This window comes from Ctenopharyngodon idella, chromosome 22, assembly GCF_019924925.1.
Source record: "Ctenopharyngodon idella isolate HZGC_01 chromosome 22, HZGC01, whole genome shotgun sequence".
NCBI lineage: Eukaryota > Metazoa > Chordata > Actinopteri > Cypriniformes > Xenocyprididae > Ctenopharyngodon > Ctenopharyngodon idella.
The window spans coordinates 25,773,237-25,798,772 of record NC_067241.1 but is presented as its reverse complement, the minus strand read 5'-3'; the positions used below and the strand labels follow the sequence as shown (position 1 = coordinate 25,798,772).

At 41.2% G+C, this 25,536-nt stretch overlaps 1 protein-coding gene across 1 annotated transcript in view; it reads left to right on the top strand.

Annotated features, from left to right (window-relative positions):
• Nucleotides 1-25,262, top strand: part of cntn3a.2 (contactin 3a, tandem duplicate 2) — a 105,244-nt gene extending 79,982 nt beyond the window's left edge. The window contains exons 18-23 of the mRNA XM_051880688.1: nucleotides 248-482; nucleotides 3,996-4,105; nucleotides 4,507-4,693; nucleotides 6,019-6,131; nucleotides 6,497-6,662; nucleotides 21,526-25,262. Coding sequence (XP_051736648.1) covers nucleotides 248-482; nucleotides 3,996-4,105; nucleotides 4,507-4,693; nucleotides 6,019-6,131; nucleotides 6,497-6,662; nucleotides 21,526-21,626 — 912 coding nt within the window. The 3' untranslated portion in view covers nucleotides 21,627-25,262. The remainder of the gene's footprint in view (nucleotides 1-247; nucleotides 483-3,995; nucleotides 4,106-4,506; nucleotides 4,694-6,018; nucleotides 6,132-6,496; nucleotides 6,663-21,525) is intronic.
• The last annotated feature ends 274 nt before the right edge of the window (nucleotides 25,263-25,536 follow it).

The following is a 25,536-nucleotide window of genomic DNA, read 5'->3' as shown; positions in this document are numbered from 1 at the left end:
GGAATTGAATGGGGGTGTTTATTACCTCAGTCAAAGCCAAGCCTGTTTTCCATCTGGGCCCTTTACTCCCGTAATGGCATTCAATTCAGATTTGGTTGTATATTAGAAAGCGGTTCATTTGCGCTCTCGAGAGGTTGCGTCACTTTGCAGAAGCTGTGTGGGATTTGGAAAGGCACTGGGTGTGAACCTGAGGCAGAATCTGGTCTGTATGTTTTAATATCACTATAGTTTTTTGTTTCCCTCCCAGCCTGTGCCTGAAGACCTACAAAATGGAGATGGTTTTGGCTACATCATCGCTTTCCGGCCACTGGGGGAAGTCAACTGGACGCACGCCGTCACGTCCGTACCGGCTCAGTCCCGTTACGTGTACCGGAATGAGAGCATCCTGCCCTTTTCTCCATTTAGCGTCAAAGTGGGTGCCTACAACACCAAAGGCCAAGGACCTTTCAGCCCCGTTACCATTGTGTTCTCAGCTGAGAATGGTGAGACTGTCAGTCGCATTATGAGCAGCATACAAATACCTTTTTCTGTAATTTCCAGCTTTTTTAATGGATTTTTCTCTTTGCTGTCCTTCTATACTTATCTGTCTTTTGTAAGGAGCATAAAACTTTCAAAGAATAAAAGCTGGAATTGATTCCTTTACCACAAGCACTATATTATGTGCAGCACTGAAAGAACAGTAATTTGTAACAAATGGTCAAGGCAAAGAGAGATAGGCTAAAGATTTAGATTATATAATGCTGTATAATTTTATTGGTTTCTCCAACACTATTGGTGGCAATTTTCTGTTCTTTTAGCAATAATTTACCATTTCTTAACAGGAAGTATATTTGGTATTTTGCAAACTGGCAATTTTCTTTTTGCAGTAACTACAAAGTAAAGCATGTATTATAATGGCTGTACATAATGTTCTGTTGTAAATGTCAGGTGATTCTAGCTCTGAAACCTTTAAATAGCTTGCTCAGCATTTGAAGCAACAGTGTGGGAATCTTTGAACTGGTTAGGATCTGTTTTAGATGAGCTATTATAGCGTGGAGTGATGGGAAGACATTGGTGTGTCAGGAAGCTACAGCATTAATTGAATTCCTGTACAGATAATATTCCTTCGTGTCACTCAACTATCGTGTTAAAATAAAGACCAGTAATTTACAGTTTTAGAGACAAAAGATTTTGCATCAGGCATTTACAAATGATTTTCATCAGCCTCTGATTTATGCGCTGACGATTGTGCTTCTCTTCTCATCTGGACTTGTCTCTCCTCTCATCCCTTCTCTTCTAGTCTTGTCGTTTCAGCTTCCTCCTTGTATCCTGGTTCTTCTCCTCTCCTCTAGTCTCTTCCCTTCTCTTGATCTCGTCTTTTCTAGTCTTGTCTCCTCTGGTTTTATCTCATCTCATCTCTTTAAGTTTTCTCTCTTCATTGCATCCTCTTCTCTTCTCTATTCTTTCACTCTTGTCTCATTTTGGTCTTCTTGTCTCACCTCGTTTCATTTAATTTAATCTTGTCTTTTCTCTTTCTTTCTTGTCTCGTTTCATCTTATTTTTGCTCTTCTTTTTCAGTCTCATTTTGGCTTCTCTCCTTGTTGGAACCTAGTTCTTCTCTTTTCGTCTCCTCTAGTCTCTTTCCTTCTCTTGATCTCGTCTTTTCTCATTTTGTCTCCTCTGGTTTTATCTTATCTCATCAATTTCAGTTTTGTCTCGTTTACATCTCTCTTCATTGCATCCTCTTCTCTTCTCATCTCTATTCTTTCAATGTTGTCTCGTTTTGGTCTTGTCTCACCTCGTCTCGGTGAAACGCATTTTCTGTTACTTTCTTGTCTCTTTTCATCTTATTTTTTGCTCTTCCCTTCTCTTTCAGCCCCGTTTTGGCTTCTCTCTTTGTTGCATCCTATGTTCTTCTCTTTTCGTCTCCTCTAGTCTCTTCTCTTTTCTTGATCTCGTCTCTTTCAGTTTTGTCTCGTTTACATCTCTCTTCATTGCATCCTCTTCTCATCTCTATTCTTTCACTCTTGTCTCGTTTTGGTCTTCTTGTCTCACCTCGTCTCGGTGAAACACCTTTTCTGTTTTTTTTCTTGTCTCATTTCATCTTATTTTTTGCTCTTCTCTTTCAGCCCCGTTTTGGCTTCTCTCTTTGTTGCATCCTAGTTCTTCTCTTTTTGTCGCCTCTAGTCTCTTCTCTTTTCTTGATCTCATCTTTTCTCATTTTGTCACTCTGGTTTTATCTTATCTCATCAATTTCAGTTTTGTCTCGTTTACATCTCTCTTCATTGCATCATCTTCTATTCTCATCTCTATTCTTTCAGTCATGTCTCGTTTTGGTCTTCTTGTCTCACCTCGCCTCGTTTCATCTCGTCTTTTCTCTTTCTTTCTTGCCTCATTTCATACTATTCTTGCTCTAGTCTTCTCTTTCAGTCCCGTTTCGGCTTCTCTCCTTGTTGCATCCTAGTTCTTCTCTCCTCTAGTCTCTTCCCTTCTCTTGATCTCATCTTTTCACATCTTGTCTCCTCTCGTTTGATCTCATCTCTTTCAATTTTGTCTCATTTACATTTCTCTTCATTGCATCTTCTTCTCGCCTTGTCTTGTTTCATCCTGTCTTTTCTCTTTCTGACTTGTCTCGTTTAATCTTACATTTTCTCTTCTCTTTCAGCCCCGTTTTGGCCTCTTCTTGTTGCATCCTAGTTCTTCTCTTTTCATCTCCGTTTTTCATCTCCGTTTTTTCTCCGCTCTTTTTATCTCTTTCAGTTTTGCCTCATTTTCATCTCTCTTCATTGTCCTCTTCCCTTTTCTTTTTGTCTATTCTTTTCCTGTCTCATTTCATCTCGTCTCTTCTCTTTCACTCTTGTCTCATTTTCTCTTCTCATCTCTTTCTGTCTCAATTCAGCTTCTCTCCATGTTCCATCATAGTTCTTCTCGCCTCCATTAGTCTCTTCACTTCTCTTGAGCTCATTTTATCTCATCTCATCTCTTTCAGTTTTGTCTCATTTTCATCTCTCTTCATTGTGTCCCTTTTGTTTTTGTCTATTCTTTTCCTGTCTAATTTCATCGTCTCTTCTCTTTCACTCTTGTCTCATTTTCTCTTCTCATCTCTGTCTCATTTCAGCTTATCTCCATGTTCCATCATAGTTCTTCTCGCCTCCATTAGTCTCTTCACTTCTCATGAGTTCATCTTGTCTTCTCTCATTTGATCTCTTTTCTTTCAGTTTTGTCTCTTTTACATCTCCCTTTGTTGCATCCTCTTCTCTTGTCTTTTTTCTTTTAGTCTCATCTCATTTTGGACTGCTCTCCTCCATTCCATCTCCTTTCATCTTGTTTTTTTTTTTTTTTTTTTAAGTCTTATATCATTTTCACTTTTCTTTTTTTCCTCTTCTTTTCTCTTCTGTTCTCTTTCCTTTCAGTCTCGTTTTGGCTTCTCTCTTCCTAGTTCTTTTCTTTTTCGTCTCCTCTAATCTCTTCCCTTCTTTTGATTTTGTATTTTCTCATCTTGTCTTCTCTTGGTTTATCTCATCGCATCTCTTTTAGTTTTGTCTCATTTACTTCTCTCTTTAATGCACCCTGTTCTCTTGTTTCTTCTCTTTCAGTCTTTTCTCATTTTGGTCTTCTCTCCTCGTAGCTTTTTCTATACTGTCTTGTCCTGTCTCTTCTCGTCTCTCCTCTCCTCTCCTGTCTTCTTTTTACTTCTCGTCACGTCTCTGCTCATCTCAGCTCTTCTCCTCTCTTCTCGATTCTTCTCGTCTCTTCTCTGCTTGTCTCTTCTCATCTTGTCTCGTCTCTGCTCATTTCTTTTCTCCTCGTCTTGTCTCGTCACTGCTTGTCTCCTCTTGTCTCATTTCTGCTCGTTTCTTCTCATCTCTTGTCTTATTTTTGTCTTGTTTACATCTCTCTTCATTGCATTCTCTACTCTTTTCTTTTAGTCTATTCTCTTTCTGTCAAGTCTTGTTTCATTTTCTCATTTCTCCTCTTCTGTCTTTATGTATTCATCTTTTTCTCTTTCCTCTCAGAGCCCAGTGGCATTCCAGACGGCGTGTGGGCCAGGAGCATTTCTGCCACTGAAATTGAAGTGAGCTGGCACATTCTCAGCGCTTCCCCAGAAAGAGTGTTGGGCTATGAGGTGCGTCCCTTCTTCTAAATGGAAATGACTCTCTGTCCGGTTTTGAAATGCACCGTGGGTTCTGTCAGAGCCTGTCATCTCCCACGCTGCACCTCAAAGTTCCCTCTGTACCCATGGAAACGCTCCATTTGAAAATAAGAATAGGGCACCCTGTTCTTACTGTATGCATTGGGCGCCCTCTCTGCAGCATGGGCAAAATGGCTTTTCTTCATCTTTTTTGAGGACAGAGAACACATTACACATTCCTCTTTGAAACTCTTCATCCATGTCACCCCAAACCCAATGTGAAATACTCCTGTATAATCATTCTACTGCACTGAACTTAATGGCACCAAAGCATTATATCCTTGAATCTTTAGATTCTACAGGCTGTGCTTTCTCTCCATTGCTCTTGAAATCAGGTGGTGTACTGGGAGGATGATACAAAACCAGAGACCATGGGCAAAGTCAGAGTGTCTGCCAATCAGAACAAGGTTAACATCAGTAATCTGAGAGGATACACTCAGTATTTCCTGACAGTGAGCGCTTTCAACACGGCGGGCACTGGCCCTCTCTCTCCTACTATCAATGTGACCACCAAAAAGTCCCGTGAGTATACACTTGTTCAATTATCCATTCATTTAGGCCTCGCCTCTATAATAAAATTATTATTGTAGAATTGTCTACAATTGTAGAATTATTGTAAATGTAGAATTGTCAATTTTATTGTTTAAACAAGATAAAGAAACCTGTCTGACATACTACTGTTCAAAGTGTTTGGGGTTGGTACGTTTTAAAAAAAAAAAAAAAATGTTTTTGAGTGTCATCCACTTCCACCTCACCCTGACTAAGGCTGCATTTAATGGATCATAAATACAGAAAAAACTGTAATATTGTCAAATATTGTTACACTTTAAAAGAACTGTTTTTACATTTTAATATATTTTGATTTATTTATTTCTGTGATGGCAAAGCTGAATTTTTAGCATCATTACTCCAGTCCTCAATGTCACATGATCCTTCAGAAATCATCCTAATATGATGATTTGATGCGCAAGAATCAAACATGGAAACTGTGATGCATTTTTTCAGGGTTACGTGATGAATAGAAAGCTCAAAAGAACAACATTTAGTTGAAATAGAATCTTTTGTAACATTGTAAATGTCTTTACTGCCACTTTTAATCAATTTAATGAATCCTTGCTGAATAAAAGTATTCATTTCTTTCAAAACACTCTTACTGATCCCACACTTTTGAACGGTAGTCTATATATTTAAAGGATTATTGGTTAAAACATTCTGTCATCATTCATTCGCCCTCATGTCGATCCAAACCTTTATGACTTTTTTTTTTCTTTATGGAAAACACAAATAGATATTTAAACAAATGTTCACGCTGCTTTTTCTCATACAACTAAAGAATACAGTGACCAGCAAAAGTACTGTTAAGGTACCTTTAAAGCAGTTCTTAAAGGGATAGTTCACCCAAAAATGAAAATTATCCCATGATTTACTCTCCCTCAAGCCATTTTAGGTGTATATGACTATCTATTTTTTTTTTTTTTAGACGAGCACAATCGGAGTCATATTAAAATATATCCTGGCTCTTCCAAGCTTTATAATGCTAGTGAATGGGGCGCTGTATTTGGAAGCTCAAAAAAGTGCATCCAACTTGTGTGCTATTTATTCATATGACCTCAAAAGACTTGTGATAGAACATACAAATCATATGGACAACTTGGTGTACGAGAGTCTTTTTTTTTGTTTGTTTGTTTTTTTGAAGTTTGAAATGATAGAATTGTCATTTTTAGTGGAACTATCCATATAAGAAAAGGACATAATGAACGAACAAACAGACAGCCAGGCACCTCTCTCATGTCTTTCTCAGTGATGTCATCACATGGACAGTAAGTAATGGCTGTGTTTCCCCTCAGCACCCGGGCAGCCACCTTTGAACGTGGAGTGGAACCTGATTGGCTCTAAGCTCACTGTTCATTGGGAGCCTGTCATTTCTCTGGAGATGGAGTCAGATGTTACTGGGTATCAGGTAAGTGCTTCCCAGCAATGTAAACCTCAAAGCCAAACTGTAAGGCATTATTTTCACATAATCCTATTAGCTTGTTCTATTCCGGTGAGCATTTAGGAAACAACGATATTAAAGTGCTTATATTATTTCTCTTGTTGGACCAATACCCACCTTAGTGGTAACGGAAATTAAAAATAAAACTAATTTCTAACGCATATCTACAACGTATATGCCGTACGGTATAGCAAAAACACCAGGTGTGCTAATAAACACTGCGGTTCCCCACAGTGTATGATAATTTGATTTCACTTCCTTTATCGACTAAAATAGCTTGTGCTGAATAAATCTAAGTGGTTGTTAGCACCTCTCTCATTTGGTCTCTCCAGGTGACTTACAGAAGGAACCGGCATAAAGAAATTAACTCAATAACAACAAATCTGACCTCAGTGGAGCTCACTCTACCTGCAGATGATGATTACGTCATTCAGATACGAGCGCTGAGCGACGGAGGGGAAGGCATACCGACCGAATCCATCAACATACATAAACTTAGTAAGACATTTTTTCAGACACCTTGAACATTTCATTAATTATTGCAGTTTATGCATTATAGTTTAAAAAAATGGTAATAAAAAATGACAAGATCTCAGAGTTAAACTGCGTCAGAAAACATTAATCTTAATTATGTCAGATAACACTTGAACAAAACATGGTCAGGTCAAAGTATCTGAATAATTTTTGGTCCCAAATTTTTATCAATTTTACTGGTAGTCTACTGTATGAAGAATTTTTGGGTATAATATGTCACAGTTTACTTTATTTTGCTATTCTCACTTATATAAATGAACTATAGTATCCTGCACCTACTAGTAAAAATATATCAAAAATATAAAAAATGTCTGAATAATTTTTGGTTTGACTATATTTGAGTAATTCTGAAATGAGATGTTATTTTATTTATTTATTGTTTTGTTTTTTTGTTTTTTTTTGTAGTCCTATGTACACTACGGTTCAAAATTTTCGGGATCTATATAGTTGTTGTTTTTTTTTTTTTGAAAGAAATTAATACTTTTATTCGATAAGGACGCATTTAATTGATCAAAAGTGACAGTAAAACCATTTAGGCCCCATTTACACCTGTGCGTTTTCGTTTTAAAACGCATAACTTTTGCTAGTTACGCCTGTCGTTTACACTACTCCGGCGTATTTGAACCTCAAAAATGGAGACTTTCGAAAACGCTGCAGAGCCCGTTTTAGTTTGAAAACACCAGGGTTGTGTTTCAGTGTAAATGGACCAAAATGGAGACTTTTGAAAATGATGGCATGGCTGCCCACGTTCGCTCTGCGACTGCGTATCCTTGGCGACCGTGTAAACAATAACATGGAGACTGAACTGTAATCTTTGCTGGCACTTTTAGCAGCCATTGTGCAGTTAAACTCTGCATTTTTTTAATACTGCAGCTGCCTGCATGACCAAGAGGCAACTTTCACTCATAATAAGAAATCATTGTACATGGAGAATTGGGTTCAGCACAACATTTTAATTGTAAACCAGATTATTGACAAGAATTGGCAATTATATACATACCCTAATTTTATTTCTTTTTTTTTTTTTTTGTGAATGAAAAAGAATTTAACAAAGTAATTAAGGCTGTCCCCAATGGCATAATAATGTTATCTAAATTCATAGATTTAGATATTAATAATAAAACCTTACAAAATTTTTGTAAATGGTCTCCTTTTTTGATAAATGTTTTAATAACAATTTTATAAGAAATTCCTTTACTGTCGGATCCATTCCTCCATGTAAATCAAATGGCTTAAACCTCATTTTATATCTTGGCACAGCATTTGGACATTACCATATAAATATATTATTTCTAATAAAGTAAAAGAAATCATATACAAAATTATTCATAGATATTATCCTGTAAATGCAGCCATTAGTAGATATATCCATACTGACTGTGTTAAATGTACTTTTTGTAACACATCATTTGAAGATATTGATATATATATATTTTTTTTTTTGCCCTTTTTCTATTTCTTTTTGGACTGACTTTAAAATAGACAAGACCATAAAATGAAAAAAAAAAAAAAAAACCTTAATTTAGAACTTAATTTAGAACCCCATGACATTTTACTTTGTTTTCAAAACCCATATTTTTCTGAAAAGCGAAATGATGTTATTAATCTTTTAATTATTTTGACAAAGTTTTATATTCATAAGACAAAAATAACTCAAAAGAAACCCTCATATATTACCTTTTATAACACCGATCTCACAATATATTTTGAAACTCTTTCAAACAATCACAAAACAAAAAGCTTATAAAAACAATACAAATTTTAAAGCTTTTCAAATTCATCCAACTGCCCTAATAATATATAGCACTTTTTATTCATTTTTTTTGCTATTTGTTTTTATTATTATTATTTTTATTTTTTTTATATACAGTACGTTCATTTTATATTTTAGTTGTTGTTGTTACTTTTTGTTTTATATACTCTGTATATAAAACGTCTCGGTTACGTATGTAACCCTCGTTCCCTGAAGGAGGGAACGGAGACGTACGTCAGTAGTGACCGACGAATTGGGATATCGCTAGAGAGCCCTATCAGCTTCGAGTGAACTACAACAGGCCAATGAAGTTGGCGTGCGATATTTGCATAATGCGCACCGCCCCCGCCAGGTGGTATAAATAGGGGAGCAGATGCAATCGCACTCTGTTTTTCGCTGAGGAGACAACCTAGTCTGCACTACAGCGAGGGTACAGCAACTGTGGCGATGGGACGTACGTCTCCGTTCCCTCCTTCAGGGAACGAGGGTTACATACGTAACTGAGACGTTCCCTTTCAGTCGGTCACGTTCGACGTACGTCAGTAGTGACCGACGAATTGGGATCCCAAATAAAGCGCCACAGTATGAACCCCTTCCAGTGCCCAGCGCAAGCTCTAGCCACCCGGCGCACCAGTGGGACGGGGAAGGGGGCGAGCTTACGCCGAGAGAGTCTACTGCTGTTCCGATATACCCACTAAGTAAACTAGACTACACTGGGGAAGCGAACCCGTAGGGGACGCTGCGGAGACCACTACCCACCTGTAGGGGAGGAATTTACGTGGAGAGTACACATATGGACTGGCCGTGGGCAGTACGCATATGGAGTCCCTGGGATGGCTCCACCTGGGTAGGGGGAGACTCATCTGACAGGTGACAGCAGAGCTGGCTCTGCTAGGGAAAGACACGGGCTCGCCGTAGGGAGTTGACCGTGGACAAATACACACATGGGACCGCTCACGTGGAGGGGTCACGACATGTGGAACCCAGCCAAACGTCAACGTCGGTGACGGAGGTTTGGCCTGGCATCAGACACTCCGCAATGTCCGAGCCGAAGGGGGAGGCGGAGGAACTCGACGGGGTTCGCCAAGCGGGGAACTCGACTGGAGTAAAAAGGATGCACGTATCCGGCCCAGGGGGCGGGAGTGGCATTGCAAGCCGACACTAGAACGGGCTCTTCGCGTCTACCGGCTGGTGGAAGCGAGTACACGGGAAGATACCGGTTCTACACGAAGGCTATAGAATCTAGCGAACGTGTTAGGTGTCGCCCAGCCCGCAGCTCTACAGATATCTGTCAGCGAGGCGCCGTGCGCCAGCGCCCAGGAAGAGGCCACTCCTCTGGTGTAGTGGGCTCTCAACCTGAGCGGGCAAGGCACGCCCTGGGACTCATACGCCAGGGCGATGGCGTCCACTATTCAGTGGGCCATCCTCTGCTTGGAGACAGCCTTTCCCTTCTGCTGGCCTCCGTAACAGACAAAGAGCTGATCTGAGGTCCTAAAGCTTCGCGTTCTGTCCACGTACAGGCGCAGAGCGCGGACGGGACAGAGCAAAGCTAGGGCTGGGTCTGCCTCCTCCGAAGGCAGCGCTTGCAGGTTCACTACCTGATCTCGAAAGGGAGTGGTAGGAACCTTGGGCACATATCCAGGCCGGGGTCTCAGGATAACGTGAGAGTCACCGGGCCCGAATTCCAGGCACGATTCGTCAACCGAAAATGCGTGCAGGTCCCCTACCCTCTTGAGCGAGGCCAATGCAACCAGGAGGACGGTCTTCAGGGACAGTACTTTTAACTCGACTGATTGCAAAGGCTCGAAGGGATGACCCCGGAGAGATGTAAGAACCAGGGTCAGATCCCAAGAGGGTACAGAGGGGGGCCGGGGAGGATTAGTCTCCTCGCCCCCCTCAAGAACCTGACGATCAGATCGTGCTTCCCTAGCGATTTACCATCAACTGCATAGTGATGTGCGGCGACAGCGGCAACATACACCTTGAGGGTGGAGGGAGACAGCCTTCGCTCCAGGCCCTCTTGCAGAAAGGAAAGCACGGTTCTGACCGAACATAATCGGGGGTCCTCTTGCTCTGGTTGAGAGGAACACCATTCGACGAATAGGTTCCACTTCAGCGCATAGAGGTTCCTCGTAGAAGGAGCTCTAGCAGAAGTGATGGTGTCTGCGACCGCTTGCGGGAGATCACTCAGAACCTCCGCGTCCCGTCCAGGGACCACACATGGAGTTTCCACAGGTGGGGACGCGGGTGCCAGAGGGTGCCCCGTCTCTGAGTCAGGAGGTCCTTCCTCAGAGGAATGGGCCAGGGAGGTGCTGTCGCGAGGAGCGTGAGGTCCGAGAACCAGGTCCGAGTGGGCCAGTATGGAGCCACTAACAAGACCTGCTCCTTGTCCTCCCTGACTTTGCACAGGAGCTGTGCGAGAAGGCTCACTGGGGGAAACGCATATTTGCGTAGGCCCCGGGGCCAGCTGATTGCCAGGGCATCCATGCCGAGCGTGCCGCCGGTCAGGGAATAGAACTGGCAGTGGGCAGTCTCCGGGAGGCGAACAGATCTATCTGTGCCTCGCCAAAGCGCTGCCAGATCAGCTGGACCACCTGGGGATGGAGTCGCCATTCGCCCGGAAGCGGAGGCTGCCGTGAGAGCTCGTCGGCTGCACGGTTGAGCACGCCTGGGGCGTGAATGGCACGAAGCGACCTCAGATGCTTCTGACTCCATAGCAAGAGATGGCGGGCGAGTTGCGACATACGGCGGGAGCGTAGACCACCCTGATGGTTGATGTACGCAACGGCCGCAGTGCTGTCCGAGCGGACCAGTACGTGCTTGTCTGTCAACAGCTCCTGGAAGCGGCCCAGTGCAAGACGTACTGCTAGCAACTCGAGGCAATTGATATGCCAATGCAGTTGGGGCCCCGTCCACAGACCCGATGCTGCATGCCCGTTGTACGTGGCCCCCCACACCGTGGCAGAGGCATCTGTGTGGACCACAGCATGCCTGGACACTTGTTCGAGGGGAACTCCAGCCCGCAGGAACGAAGAGTCTGACCACTTGGTGAGGGTGCGACGGCAGTTCGGTGTCACGGGGACACGGAACGTACCGCGCTGCCACGCCCATCTCGGGACCCGGCCGCGGAGCCAGTGTTGGAGCGGCCTCATATGAAGCAATCCGAGCGGCATGACTGCGGCTGCGGATGCCATATGCCCCAGGAGCCTCTGAAAGAGTTTCAGTGGGGCCGCCGTCCTGCGCTTGAGCGTACTCAGGCAGGTCAACACTGACTGGACGCACTCCTCAGAGAGGTGCGCGGTCCAGGCGACCGAATCCAGTTCCCTACTGAGATAAGAGATCCTCTGCCCGGGGGAGAGTTTGCTCTTGTCCCAGTTGACCCGAAGACCCAACCGACTGAGGTGAGCTAACACCATGTCCCTGTGTTCGCACAACTGCTCCCGCGAGCTGGCCAGGATGAGCCAGTCGTCGAGGTAGTTGAGATGCGAACGCCCTGTTCCTTGAGCGGAACAATGGCCGCCTCCGCAACCTTCGTAAAGACGCGGGGCGACAGGGCCAGCCCGAAGGGTAGGACTTTGTACTGATATGCCCGACCCTCGAACGCAAACCGTAGGAGTCTGTGACGAGGCAGAATCGAGACATGAAAGTACGCGTCCTTCAGGTCGATCGCTGCAAACCAATCCTGGGGACGGATGCATTTGAAAATGCACTTCTGCGTAAGCATCTTGAACGGCAGCCTGAGAAGGGACCGATTCAGGACACGCAGATCCAGGATTGGCCGTAGCCCACCGCCCTTCTTGGGTACAATGAAGTAGGGGCTGGAGAACCCTGACTTCAAATCGGCTGGAGGGACCGGCTCGACTGCATCCTTCGCCAGGAGGACAGCAATCTCCGCCCAGAGAACAGGTGCATTGTCCAGGGACACACGAGTGTAATGGACACCCCTGAACACCGGGGGACGCCGGGCGAACTGAATCGCATAGCCGAGTCTGATGGTACAAATGAGCCAGCGGGACGGGCTGGAAAGCGCTAGCCAGGCTTCCAGACACCGAACCAGCGGGACCAAATGGACCACAGACGTACCGGGCGTGGGGCAGCGAGGTAGAGTGCTGGACCCGACTCGGACGGCATAGCGGCCCGTAGTGTGGTCAGACTCTGCAAGGTGGCAGTGTGAATGGGAGACGGCACATGGGAGGCGGCCTCGACCAACACACTGGGACCTGCTGGCGAAGTGAGAGGGGGCTGAGAGTGGCGAGGTGGGGCCTCGCGCACTGCCAGCCGCGCCCTCTTGGGACCTGGAGGGTCAGAAAACAGTTCTACTCCGTGGGCACCGCTGGTCTCCGGAGAGCCAGCGGCGGAACAAACCAAAATTCTCCACCCGGCCCTCCTCCGGGGAGGGAGCGATGCGGGCATCGTCTCCCGAAGAACTGTTTACCTCAGCTCCAGGTCACCAGTTTCTCCAGGACCGCTTCTCGCTAGCCAAGTGGCTTGGCTGCGGGCTGAGCGGGCTGGATTTTAGGCCAGCTTGTGAGATGAGCGTCGAGAAAGCGTACTTAGACGATGACACACCTCTGCAAGGCTAGCCAGGGGTGTTTCCGGACCACCATGGTAGACATTGTCTGGCCAGGGGCCTGCGCTATGACTTGCATCATGCGTAGCTCAACCCCGACTCAGAACTACCCAAATGCAATGAGTGCTTTGGCCTTCCACAGACTTGCCGGGGGCCAAGACCCATGCAGGGCAGAGGTGGTGTGCCCGTAGCACTGCCACCCCACCACAGAGGGTAGTGAGAGAGAAAAAAAACTTTTAATGCAGATATGACCCTTTTGGTGTTCCATATTTGACACCAAAAAAGGCTTCCAAACTGCCAAGTTTTTCATGCACGTCCGGGCTAAGACAGGGGGCGGGGCAAGGCGAGTACGCGTCACACCACGCCCCCAGGGGCCCGGGAAAGCATGGTCGTTAACTCTGAATCTGATTCAGCATGAGCACATCACAACCGTGGGACGCTCAGCCTCATCTTCATGTCCAGAGCCCAACAACCCTCTCTCCAATGTAGCAGTCGACATCTGATCCTCTGCTGGAGCCCTGACTAAGATGTTAGGTCCCCCATGAGAAGGACCAGCAATCCACCCAGAAGCTACCAGCCATGTGAGAGAGTGAACGTGGTCGTCTAACTGAACGACACACGGCGCTGAGCGCCGACGTGGCCATGTTTTTACCAAACATAAACCACCCACGAACACAGTCACAGCATGTTTGCGATGCGCTAGAGGAGTGGGGGGCCCACGGAGATTGGCTCGGCAGGTAATGCCCCACTGTGATCCTCTGGTCACCCTGGCTTATTCACCAAAAGTAGTACTTTTCTGATTCAGAAAGAGAAACTAGATCGGGGAATAGGTGAGGGGACTCCACCTCATTTGAGGCACTCGAGTCTCGACCACGCATCTAGAGCGCCGAACAACGCGCTAGGTTGCCATGGCAACGCGCGCTGTCAGCCGGCAGCTCGACGGCACACGGCGCGCTGAGCGCTCAAGCCCTTACGAGAAAGGCAAGACGAACAACGCGCCGACGTGGGCATGCTCTCTTTTTTTACAAGAGAATATGAACCACCCACAAACACAGTCTCAGCACGCTAAGCAGACATGAGAGAAAGTGATTGTGGCCGTCAGTGAGGATAGGAAACGACCGCCTCCAGAAACGCACAGACAGAATGACGTCTTGAAAAAGACGCAGTGTCTGTCTGTGAAGCTCTTTTAGAAGCTCTTGTTCTTTGTGCCGAAGCACACAGGGAACAGCCGCGATGTGACTGCAGGTACACTTTTCACTCCCTGAGTCACACACACAGAGGAACCGGCCCAAATCGCAAACCAACGGGGCAAATAATGCTGTGAAAACAGCAGTTGAGAGCTGTATAACAGCTCGAGAAGCTCACTCTGGGAAAGCTCGCGGCCTCGCTGTAAGGTGCCATAAAGCCAGCACTGTAGAACAAAAGCTCTTCAAAGGCTTGCGAAGTCACTCTCAGACTAACAGCAGGAACACACAGGTTGGCTCCGAAGCGAAAGACAGAGTGCGATTGCATCTGCTCCCCTATTTATACCACCTGGCGGGGGCGGTGCGCATTATGCAAATATCGCACGCCAACTTCATTGGCCTGTTGTAGTTCACTCGAAGCTGATAGGGCTCTCTAGCGATATCCCAATTCGTCGGTCACTACTGACGTACGTCGAACGTGACCGACTGAAAGGGAACTGTATTACAATGCCCTATATTTGTCTTGTACTTTTTGCATTGTACTTGTCTGTAATTGAATAAAAAAAGATAGAGAGAGAGAGAGCAGTACTAAAACAATACTACCAAAAAAAAAACTGTTTACACTTACGTGCGCATGCCCAGTGTGCATGAACGGTCATGTGACGTGTTTTTGGTCGTGTGGTATAGACAGAGATCGTTTCTGAAATGCTGTGGAAATGCCAGTGTAGACGACGTTTTAAAATGAAAATGCACTAGTGTAAACGGGGCCTTATAGTGTTACAAAAATCTATTTTAAATGTTGTTCTTTTGAACATTCTATTCATTAAATGATGCTGAAAATTCAGCTTTGATCACAGGAATAAATTACATTTTAAATTGTATTCAAATAGAAAACATTTTTTAAAATTGTAATAATATTTTAAAATATTACTGTTTTTTGATAAAATAAATGCAGCCTTACCAACCCCAAACATTTGAACAGTAGTGCAAATTAATGTTTCACTTAGACAGTTTCCGGTTTATAGGAAATAACAGAACTACTATATTCCCAATGGATCAAATTAAGTCCCACCCTTCTTTTTTTTTTTTTTCCTAGTCAAATATCCTATTTCACTCTGAAAATTTAACAGATCTAAAAACAGCCTGACTCACAGATCTTTCTGAATCAGATGTGAACAAAAGTTGTGAGGTCTAAGTGGCTGAATAGTTTACTCAATGTTTATGCCATCCATTTCTTATTGTTGACGGATTATGAACATGATAGGTGGGCATTAGGACACCGTGATTTTGCCAAGTAAGACATGGAACAACATTCCTGTCTGAAAATTTAGTCCTATCCCTACCCCTAAACCTAACCCTACCCATAACTTATTTCTAAAATCAGAGGGAAATGATAGGTGAATGTAGAAGCACCTAACCCTGGTTGTAAGCCTAAACTTGACATAAACTGTAAACTTGTCCCTCAAATCTGATTGGTTGATTAAAATGTTGTTCCAGGATCAACAAAGATGTTGTACTTGGTGAATTGACATTCACCCTCCCTCACATTCAGGGTTTTCTATAATATGAAAATGCAACAAGCTCAAAGGGAAAAAAACGCTGCCTTCCTGGTGTCCCTGGTGGACAGTATTACTTTAGAAAAATGAGTGATTTATGAATTCGATTGTATCAGTTGTTTATATTTCGGCTCATTTATTTCACGTCTGCATCCTTACACAATATTACATTTGCGTGCATGAGTTAAACCTGCGGGCGTGAGGAAAGCACATCCACTGCCCTCCGCTTTCAAGGCCCATGATGTAAAAGATAAATATTCAATGCCAAAGGGATATTAAACACACAGGCCCCTATAAAATAAACAATGCACAGTTGACCTCATAATGTTCTCCTCCTGTTCCCCCGAGTGAACAGCGCAGGTGCAGTCTGCAGCATAGACGCTCTGTTACTGCAGCCCACAGAGTTTAATGCGCCTCTCTAAATGAGTTCTCACTGATTTGATGCGTCCTCTTTGTACACCTTTTATTCTCCACTGGGCTAAGCAGTCTGATCTTTATTAACTAGCCCAAGCTCTCGCCATCTATCTTTGCCCGTTCGTCTCCGCTCCCCCATGGATATAACGTCACAGACTGATGCAACTGCAAGGAGCGACTGTTCTCTGTGGCTTATTGTTCACATTTTTCATTTAATGGCCTGCAATGTCTTGTTTTCATGAAGAAGCCCTGGCTTTTACGGTTGTTAATGTTGGAAATTATTAGCTGTGCCAATAGCAAGGTTTTCCAACCTGCTTTAGCATTAATTAGTTAGTAATTTAAAAACTGCTCAGTGAGCGTCTACTAGAAGTCGATGTAAATCCGCTCAGAGCACAAGACTGTCCACCACCAGATTTACAGCTAAACACTGATAAAGCTATAATTTCATCCTTCAATTCCCAACAATTAGGGCTTGATTCTTACTTTTTTCCTAAGGAGAACATGTGCTCTAAGTTGAAAAATGTAAACTTTTGGGGCACAATGAAACTTAATAACTTAATGACTTTTTTCCTTAATAAAGGTATACAAGGAGACATTTACAAGCAAAATTTATTAGAATTCAAAAAGTACACTAGATTTGTATTTGAAGGGATAGTTCAGCCAAAAATGAAAATTCGATCATCATTTACTCACCCTCAACCTGTATGAGTTTTTTTCTTCTGTTGAACACAAAAGAAGATATTTTGAAGAATGACGGTAACCAAACAGCTGACGGTAGCCATTGACTTCCATAGTATTATGGTAGTAGTGAGTAAATGATGACAGAGTTTTCATTTTTGGGTGAACTATCCCTTTATCTGTTAGTGTCCCAGTAGCAGTACGCTTGGCACGCTTTTTTATTGCCTTTTTTCCCAATCACATATTTTAGAAATCATCATAATTTAGGTATCATTCGAAAGCTTAAACCATACCATGGAAACTGTACTTTAAAACCTTATTAGTAACCTAAATGTTTGTCTCATCAACTTCAAATTTGGAACACAACTTGGTTAGACATATGGTAAAATATATATTTTGATATATACTTCTATAGAGTTCATTTTTTGCTTTCACTTCATAATCTGCTGAGTGTCTTCTTTAAAAAGAGACCAACCTTAGATCTGTATTCCAAAGCATTTATGAATTCCAACCATTTACATTTTTTCTCAATCAATTTGACACATTTCTCCAAAGTAATATAACTGCTCTCAAAACAGTCAACACAGTGATCTAAACACACTCTTATCTTAGCCAAACAGTTCATCTTTAACACTAACGAATATATATATATATGCAATATATACAGTGCCTTCTATAAGTATTGGGACAGTAAAGACAAAATTGCTCTGTTAGCTGTGGTGTCAAGACATATATAAATATGATTAAAAGATTAATATGAGGCAGAAGTACAGAATGTCACATTTTATTATTGACTGTTTCAACACAAAATGTTTTACCAACTAAGAAGTACAGCACTTTTAGAGTTTCATCCCTTTGCCTAATGTGAGCATAAGTATTAGGATGGTTTAACTGAAAGTAAATGTAAATGTGTAAAAAGTGTCGAAACAGTCAATAATAAAATGTGACATTCTGTACTTCTGCCTCATATTAATCTTTCAATCATATTTATAGATATCTTGACACCACAACTAACAGAGCAATTTTGTCTTTACTGTCCCTATACTTATAGATGGCACTGTATAAATATATTTTGAGTCATGAACTATGTGTAAACAAGTTTCAGTTGTCACATAACATTTCAAAGTGTTTAAATTGTTTGTTTTTTTTTGTTTTTTTTTGTCAGGTGGTACAACCAAATATTTGTGAATGTATATCTACCCACACTTGAAATTAGCTGTTTTTATCAGTATTTGAGAGATATCTACAACCCTTTTCACTCTGTCACAATAATCTATTGGGTCTTCTGGATGTTGCATTACAGTATCAGCCTTAACGTTATTACCTTGTCAGTTGATAATAAAATATTTGCAGTTGTGCCACCCTGACATTTGAGAATATAGAAATTGCCGGGCAAAAAAAAAAAGAAAAAAAAAAGGTAGGGGCTGAATCCAGAATCCCCCATACCCTCAGATAGGGCTCACAGGGTCCAGGATTAGGAAACACTGAATTAGGGTAATTCTGATTTCATTTGAAATCCACCTCTCCTCCGAACCCTTCTACCCTGAAAAATTCCAGAATTTTGTTTGTTGTGTTTGGACAAATGGTACACAAAAGTTTGTGATTTGTGTAAAGCCAATAAAAATAGCTGTGATTGTTTTTTTCCTGATATATTAAAGTTTTGGTTGGATGTATGAACTATTATGAAAACATCTGAGAATATTGTGCGTAGTGTTTTGAGAAAATGGTTCACATGATTTGCAATTTGTGTGAAATGAATAAAAACTTACATTCTGTTTAGGACAATTACAAAGTGTTCAGATCACTGTGTTAACTGTTTTGAGAACAGTGATCCGAGTTTGGAGAAATGTGTCAGATCGATTGAGAAAAACCGTAAGCTCAGATCTAAGCTCAAAAGGTGGGTGGGTGGAGGGGTTGACAGTGAACAGGTTAAATACTGTATTTCTGCTTTAATCTGTATTTGATTTATAGGCCAATTTTATAAACACACACACACTTGGAATAGTTTTTGCATGTTATTTAATATGTTAATGTATTTGGTTTTGGCGGACTAGATCTGCTGATGCTGTTGATTATTGCTGCTGCTGCAGAGCAAGTATGGACTTGCTACTGCTAATAGATACAAAGACACACTGCTGTGAGCATGTAAGATATGCTGCTGCATAAATAGACATACATCAATCCCTTAGCACAGTGGTCTAAAACTGCCAGCCCGCGGGCCATTTGCGGCCCCCCTCCCCCTCCACCCGGCCCGCAACTGATCTCAAAAATAAAACATAATCCGGCAAGCTAACTTACTATTATTATTATTATTATTATTATTCTCTAGTTGTCTCATACCATATTCCATATGCAAAGAAAAAGTTGCCGTTATAAGGGGCCATTCACATATCGCGTCACATAAGCGGCCACAGAATTATTCCACAGAAAGTGAGACAGGTAAATGGCTTTTTCTCTAGACATCAGTATGGCTGAAATAACATGCTAACGTTTATTGTTGTAATTAAGACCCCATCAATTAAATTATTGACTATTTGACATTTAAGGTCAAATTGTAAAATTTAAGACATTTTAAGACTAAAAAACTGCAAGAAAACAGACAATGCTTCAGCAAAGGTGTTTATCAAAGTTTAATAAACATTGAAAAATGTTTCACTGACTATATATATTTAAAAATATTTCACATTAAAAATATTTAAATTACTTCAACTATGTAACAACTCCGTTTTTACCAACAATGTAAAATTTAACATTTCATCTCACTTAATCTAGTATTACTCCACTCCACTTTAATCCAGTATGCCATAGTGTAGAGCTTTATAGCTATACAGTAATTCAAGTACACGGGATGGATCAAGGTTAAAACATAACCTAATATATACATAACTTTCCCTCGTATGATAATGACATGACTGGAGTAAAGCAAATAGACTACAAAATCCGGACCTATCCTTTTAATAGTGTTGCTGGCTAACGTTAGCGTGGTGGCTAACTGAAAATAACTCCTCAGCAATCAGATAAAACAAAACACACAAAAAGACTAATTCCCTGGAATTTGGGCTGCTGTCATTGACAAGATCATAAATAAAACAGTCGATCATGAGGTTTCTAATAAACATCGCGTTGTGTGGAATTATTTAGTCTTCTCTTCACCGATTTAGCGTTTTTCTGGGCTCACTTCCGCTATCGCGGCAACATGACAAAGAACGATGATCCTGATTGGTCCTCGTGTGTGCATTCGAAGTGCTGATTGGCTCACGCAGATAGAACCTTTTTGTTTTCTAAAAAAAAAGTACAAAAATGTACACAACTTAAAAAAAAAGAAACATCACATAATGTAAATAAGTTGACACAGAATATAATTATGTGAATAACTCAATTTTGACAAAAATGTCAGATAGAACCTTATAATTCCAAGGGGACGATTTATGGAGATGACAAATAAAAACCTGCCCTGTACAGCTATGATCAGCTGTTTGGCTGAGCTTTCGGTGTTGTTACAGAAAGGCCGAAGCTCATCGGTTGGTCCTTGTCACATGACCTGCGGTGCGCTTGCGGCATTCTGAAAAGTTGAGATGTTTTCATCTCGCCGCGGCATAGGCACGCCTGGAAAAACGAGTGCGCTGCACCGCATGCGCGTCGCGACCGCGTCGCTTCTATTATGAGCGTGCTTGCCTAAATTACAGTAAAAGCACTCGCGCAAGTCGCGAGCGTCGATTTAAACCACTGAAACGCATCCGATGCTACCAATAAACGTTACCGATGCTCAAACGGCATCTTAGACAAATGTGGAAAGAAATAGAATAGTGTACAAATGTATTCAGGGATTGCATTTGTTCAGTACAGTGTTGTTCAGTGCAAGATTTTCATGTTATTTAAGCTAAAATAAAGGGGAAATATTTGCACTAACTGTTAAAAACTAATACTGTATGTAACAATGATAGAGACACTGCTGTTTACATTTTTTGTTAAGTATGGCAAAAAATATTTTAGTAATGAAATTTGATGTAAATGAGAAATAATGCAAAGGAAAGTAAATTTTCAGAAATTTTGTGCTTTCTTGTGCTTGAATGTTAAAATGGGCCTCATATGAGGTGTCAATCACAGCAATGGCCCCCAGCCAATTTGAGTTTGAGACCCTTGCCCTAGCAGATCTAGGCAGGTGGAGCTGGGGAGGTGGATGGTTTCAAAGGAACGCTGATAGCGCACTGCAGGGCTAGCCTACAATAAACAATGAACCAGACTATTTACATGTCGAGCAAATAATCTCATTGGCTGCAGGATCAGCAGATTCCAATTAGCTTGTCCCATGTGGTAATGATGTGATTGCTTGCAGATTATCAGCCTGTGCCCTCTGGAGTTTCATCAACTAAATTATTGTGGTAGTAAAATCAGTATTGAATGTGGATTAAATAATGTTCTTAGTCTTTCCTTCCTGTTGCAGGGCACCCCAGACAAAAACATTGTCATAATTCATCATTAACAGTAGATCATAAGCAATCTATTGGCATAAATGTGCATTATTCATTGATTGTGAGCTGCTCTGAAAGCACAAACTTTCAGAATGTGCATCAGCACCACATTGCTACATTGAAACATGCAGCACTCATGTTTATTTATAAAATCAAGGTAATCATCTTCAGAGCCTTAAAGACTGTTTTCCATGTTCCAGGTATGAGTGTACGAGGGTCCAGAGCCTGGCGACCCAACACCATCCCCGCCTCCTTGCTTTCTATCATCGCATTATCGACACTGCGACCGGCTTTGTGTTAACGGTCTGAAGGATCGAACGTCCTCTGACCGGTTTGATTGCCCCTGCTCTTTCTCGCAGTGGAACCGTTGAAGAAGTGCACTGAAACGCTTCTGAGGCAAGATTATCGATCCATCTCTCCGTAGTTATCTGAGGCAATACCCGGCGTTTGAGGAGCATAACGGGAAAACGTCAGTGTGTACTGTGTATCATTGTCTCCTTGCAAGTGATCCGAGACCCTAACAAGGTTTCAGCCGAAGGTTTTTGCAGCATACTGGTGTACGAGGAGGGATGAGTCATAATACTGCACTAAGATTCCATCTTCTCATTGATCCCTCAGAACAAATGCCTTACTTCCATGTACATGCCAAAGTAGTTAACATCTTTTAGTAGTTAGCAAGCTTCTGTTTGTTAAAATTGTGATTGTTTTGTAATTATCACATCATTAATTGAAGGATTAGTTGACCCAAAAATCATTTACTCACTCTCATGTTGTTGCCGTGTGACTTTCGTTTTTCTGTGGGTGCTGGGCGCTCATTCCCATGAAATTATAATGAATGGAGACATAAAAACTCCATAAAAATCTTAAAAGTGGTCCATACAACTTGCATGCTATATGGCAACCCTTTCAAAGTCACACAAGAAATTTCCATGTGAAACAAGACAAAATGTAAGTTATCATTCACTACACTATTTAAAATAAAGGTTCCAAAAAGTTCTAGTTCCGGCAGAAGAGTGACTTCTGACCCGCCGCAGGCCATATTGACGAACGCGGAGGCGCAGAGGATAGAACAAAACAAAATACCAGTCAGGAATTAGAAGTCTAAAATGAGAAATGTTGGAGGATTTCAATATAAGAGAAGAGGAGATGTGTTTGTTGCACAGCCCTATTTGTTTAAACCGCGAGAGGCGTCTAAGCTTACGCTACTCCTACATCCTATGTCATACGTCAGGTCAGAGGTCACTCTTCCGCCAGAACTCGACTTGTGTACAGCCGTTGATGGAAGCCAGTTATTATAGTTAATAAAGTTTTAAATATGGATATTTCTCTTACAAAAACCCATCGCTTCCTTTCAGAAGGCCTGTATTAAACCCTTGGAGCCTTGTGGGTTACTTTTAAGATGGATGGATTCACTTTTTTTGGGCTTCAAAATCATATTTTGGGCTTCAAAGGATATTTTTTAAATATATCTCCGATGTGTTCATCTGAAAGAAGATAACATTATATACACCTAGGATGGCTTGAGGCTGAGTAAATCGTGGGATAATTTTCATTTTTGGGTGAACTATCCCTTTAAATAACATCTTATGTTACAGTATTAAACAGAGCAGCCAGTATATTCTTTAAAAATTCATCTTTTATGTTCCACAGAAGAAAGTAAGTCATTTGGAACAACATAAGAGCGAGTAAATGACGACAGAAGGCGTGAACGGTCCCTTTAAGCTGCTGTTTGTTATACTCGTGATTGTTTTGTACTCACATCATTAATTAATATTTAGCCTTTGCTTACCAGTTCAGTTATTTGTTCAAGAGTTGTCTCTGTGCCTTATCTATGTTTTAGCACACACACAAGGCTTGTATTTGTTTGCTCCAGGCACCATGTTGCAGCTACAAGCCTCTGGTATTCTTGTCACAATATTGTCACAGTGCTACAGTCACAGGTTTTGTGATATTTGATCTGATTTGATCTGCGTTAACACTAGGAGAGGTTATGGGTACATTTGTCTACACTCACAACAATATAGTAATTATATCATAAGATAATGAATTGAGGGAACTTAATGGGCTTTTATAAATATGCCAGAGATGTTCAAAATTTTATTAAGCCTTTAGACACTTAAGACTTAAATGCAGTCATAATGATTTGGTTCAATCAAGAAACACCATCATTTTTTATTATCAGAAATGCACTTTTAGTAATAGGTGTGTGAAAATGTAATTCTGAGATGAGCAATTAATTATTACATTATTACAATATGAGCGTTATTAGAGTTTCTTTCCACACTAACAGACATTCTGGAGTGATAAAGCCACATTTCAACAACCCATTTTTCACTATTATAACTTTATCATCCCTTGTAAAAAAAAAAAAAGAAGTAGACTTAATTGTATTGAATATGCTTTTGTAGTGTACTTCAGAGTATATTAAAAAAAAAAAAAAAACTGTACTTTAGTAATAATGATATTATAATATTATAATAATAATGAAATTAAAGGCCACTTAAGTGTACTTTAAGGATAGTTCACCCAAAAATGATTTACTCACCCTCAGGTTATTCCAAACCTGTATGAGTTTTTTTCTTCTGCTGAACACAAAAGAAGATTTATTGAAGAATGTCGGTGACCAAACAGTTGATGGTCCCCACTGACTTCCATGTGTTTTTTCCCCCCCATACTATAGAAGTCAATGAAGTCCATCAACTGTTTGGTTACCGACATTCTTTGGTGTTCAACAGAAGAAAAAAAAATTGCCCTTCTGAAACCTAAAATAACAAATGGGACACCCTACGGTCTCATGGACTTCACAATCACACGTATGTGGTGGCCATTTTAACTTTAAAGTGTATTTTAACTGTTTAAATAATATTTTGTCGTGCTTTAAAGAAGTACACTTATTTTGATGTGTTGACTAACATACTAAAGCGCATGTAAAGTACTTGATTATCATTTTAACTGTAGTGTGTTGTTCAATATTACACTTAAAGGTAATATATTTTAAATGTACTAAATTGCAACTTCATCATTACAAATATGTGTTTACAAATATATTTAAATACATGACATACAAGTTTCAATAGAAATGACATTAAAATATATTTTAATTTATCATAAATGCTTGTCAGTTCAGTCGGCAGTACACTTTAACTATATTTCAAGACAACAGAAGTAATTGTGAAATATCATTTTAAAGTATATTATTTCCATAATAATTAGTCTTTTTTTAAAAGCATGCTTAAAGGGATAGTTCACCCAAAAATGAAAATTCTGTCATCATTTACTCACCCTCAAGTTGTTCCAAATCTGTATAAATTTCTTTGTTCTGCTGAACACAAAAGAAGATATTTTGTTTGTAACCAGGCCGCTTTGGGGCACCAAGGACTTACATAGTAGGGGGAAAAAAAATACTATGGAAGTCAGTGGTGCCCCAAAACTGTTCAGTTTCCCACATTCTTCAAAATATCTTCCTTTGTGTTCAACAGAACAAAGAAATTAATACAGGTTTGGAACAACTTTTTGGGTGAACTATCCCTTTAACTTAAGTGTACTTCTTTTCCACAAGGGATAACTCAAGTATTATACATTTTGTCGTGCCATTTTTAAAAAATATATATATTGGTAACACTTTACAATAAGGTTCATTTGTTAACATTAGTTAATGTATTAACTAACATGATCTAACAATGAGCAATACATTTGTTACACTATTTATTAATCTTTGTTAATGTTAGTTAATAAAAACACAAATGTTCATAGATTGTTCATGTTAGCTCACAGTGCGTTAACAAATACAACTTTTGATTTTAATAATATATTAGTACATGATAAAATTAACATTACAAGGTTAGTTCACCCAAAAATGAAAATTCTGTCATTAATTACTCACCCTTCGTTGATCTTCGCAACACAAATTAAGATATTTTTGTTTAAATCCGATGGCTCCGTGAGGCCTACATAGGGAGCAATGACATTTCCTCTCTCAAGATCCATTAATGTACTAAAAACATATTTAAATCAGTTCATGTGAATACAGTGGTTCAATATTAATATTATAAAGCGACGAGAATATTTTTGGTGCGCCAAAAAAGACAAAATAACGACTTATTTAGTGATGGCCGATTTCAAAACACTGCTTCAGGAAGATTCGGAGCGTAATGAATCAGCGTGTCGAATCATGATTCGGATCGCGTGTCAAACCGCCAAACTGCTGAAAT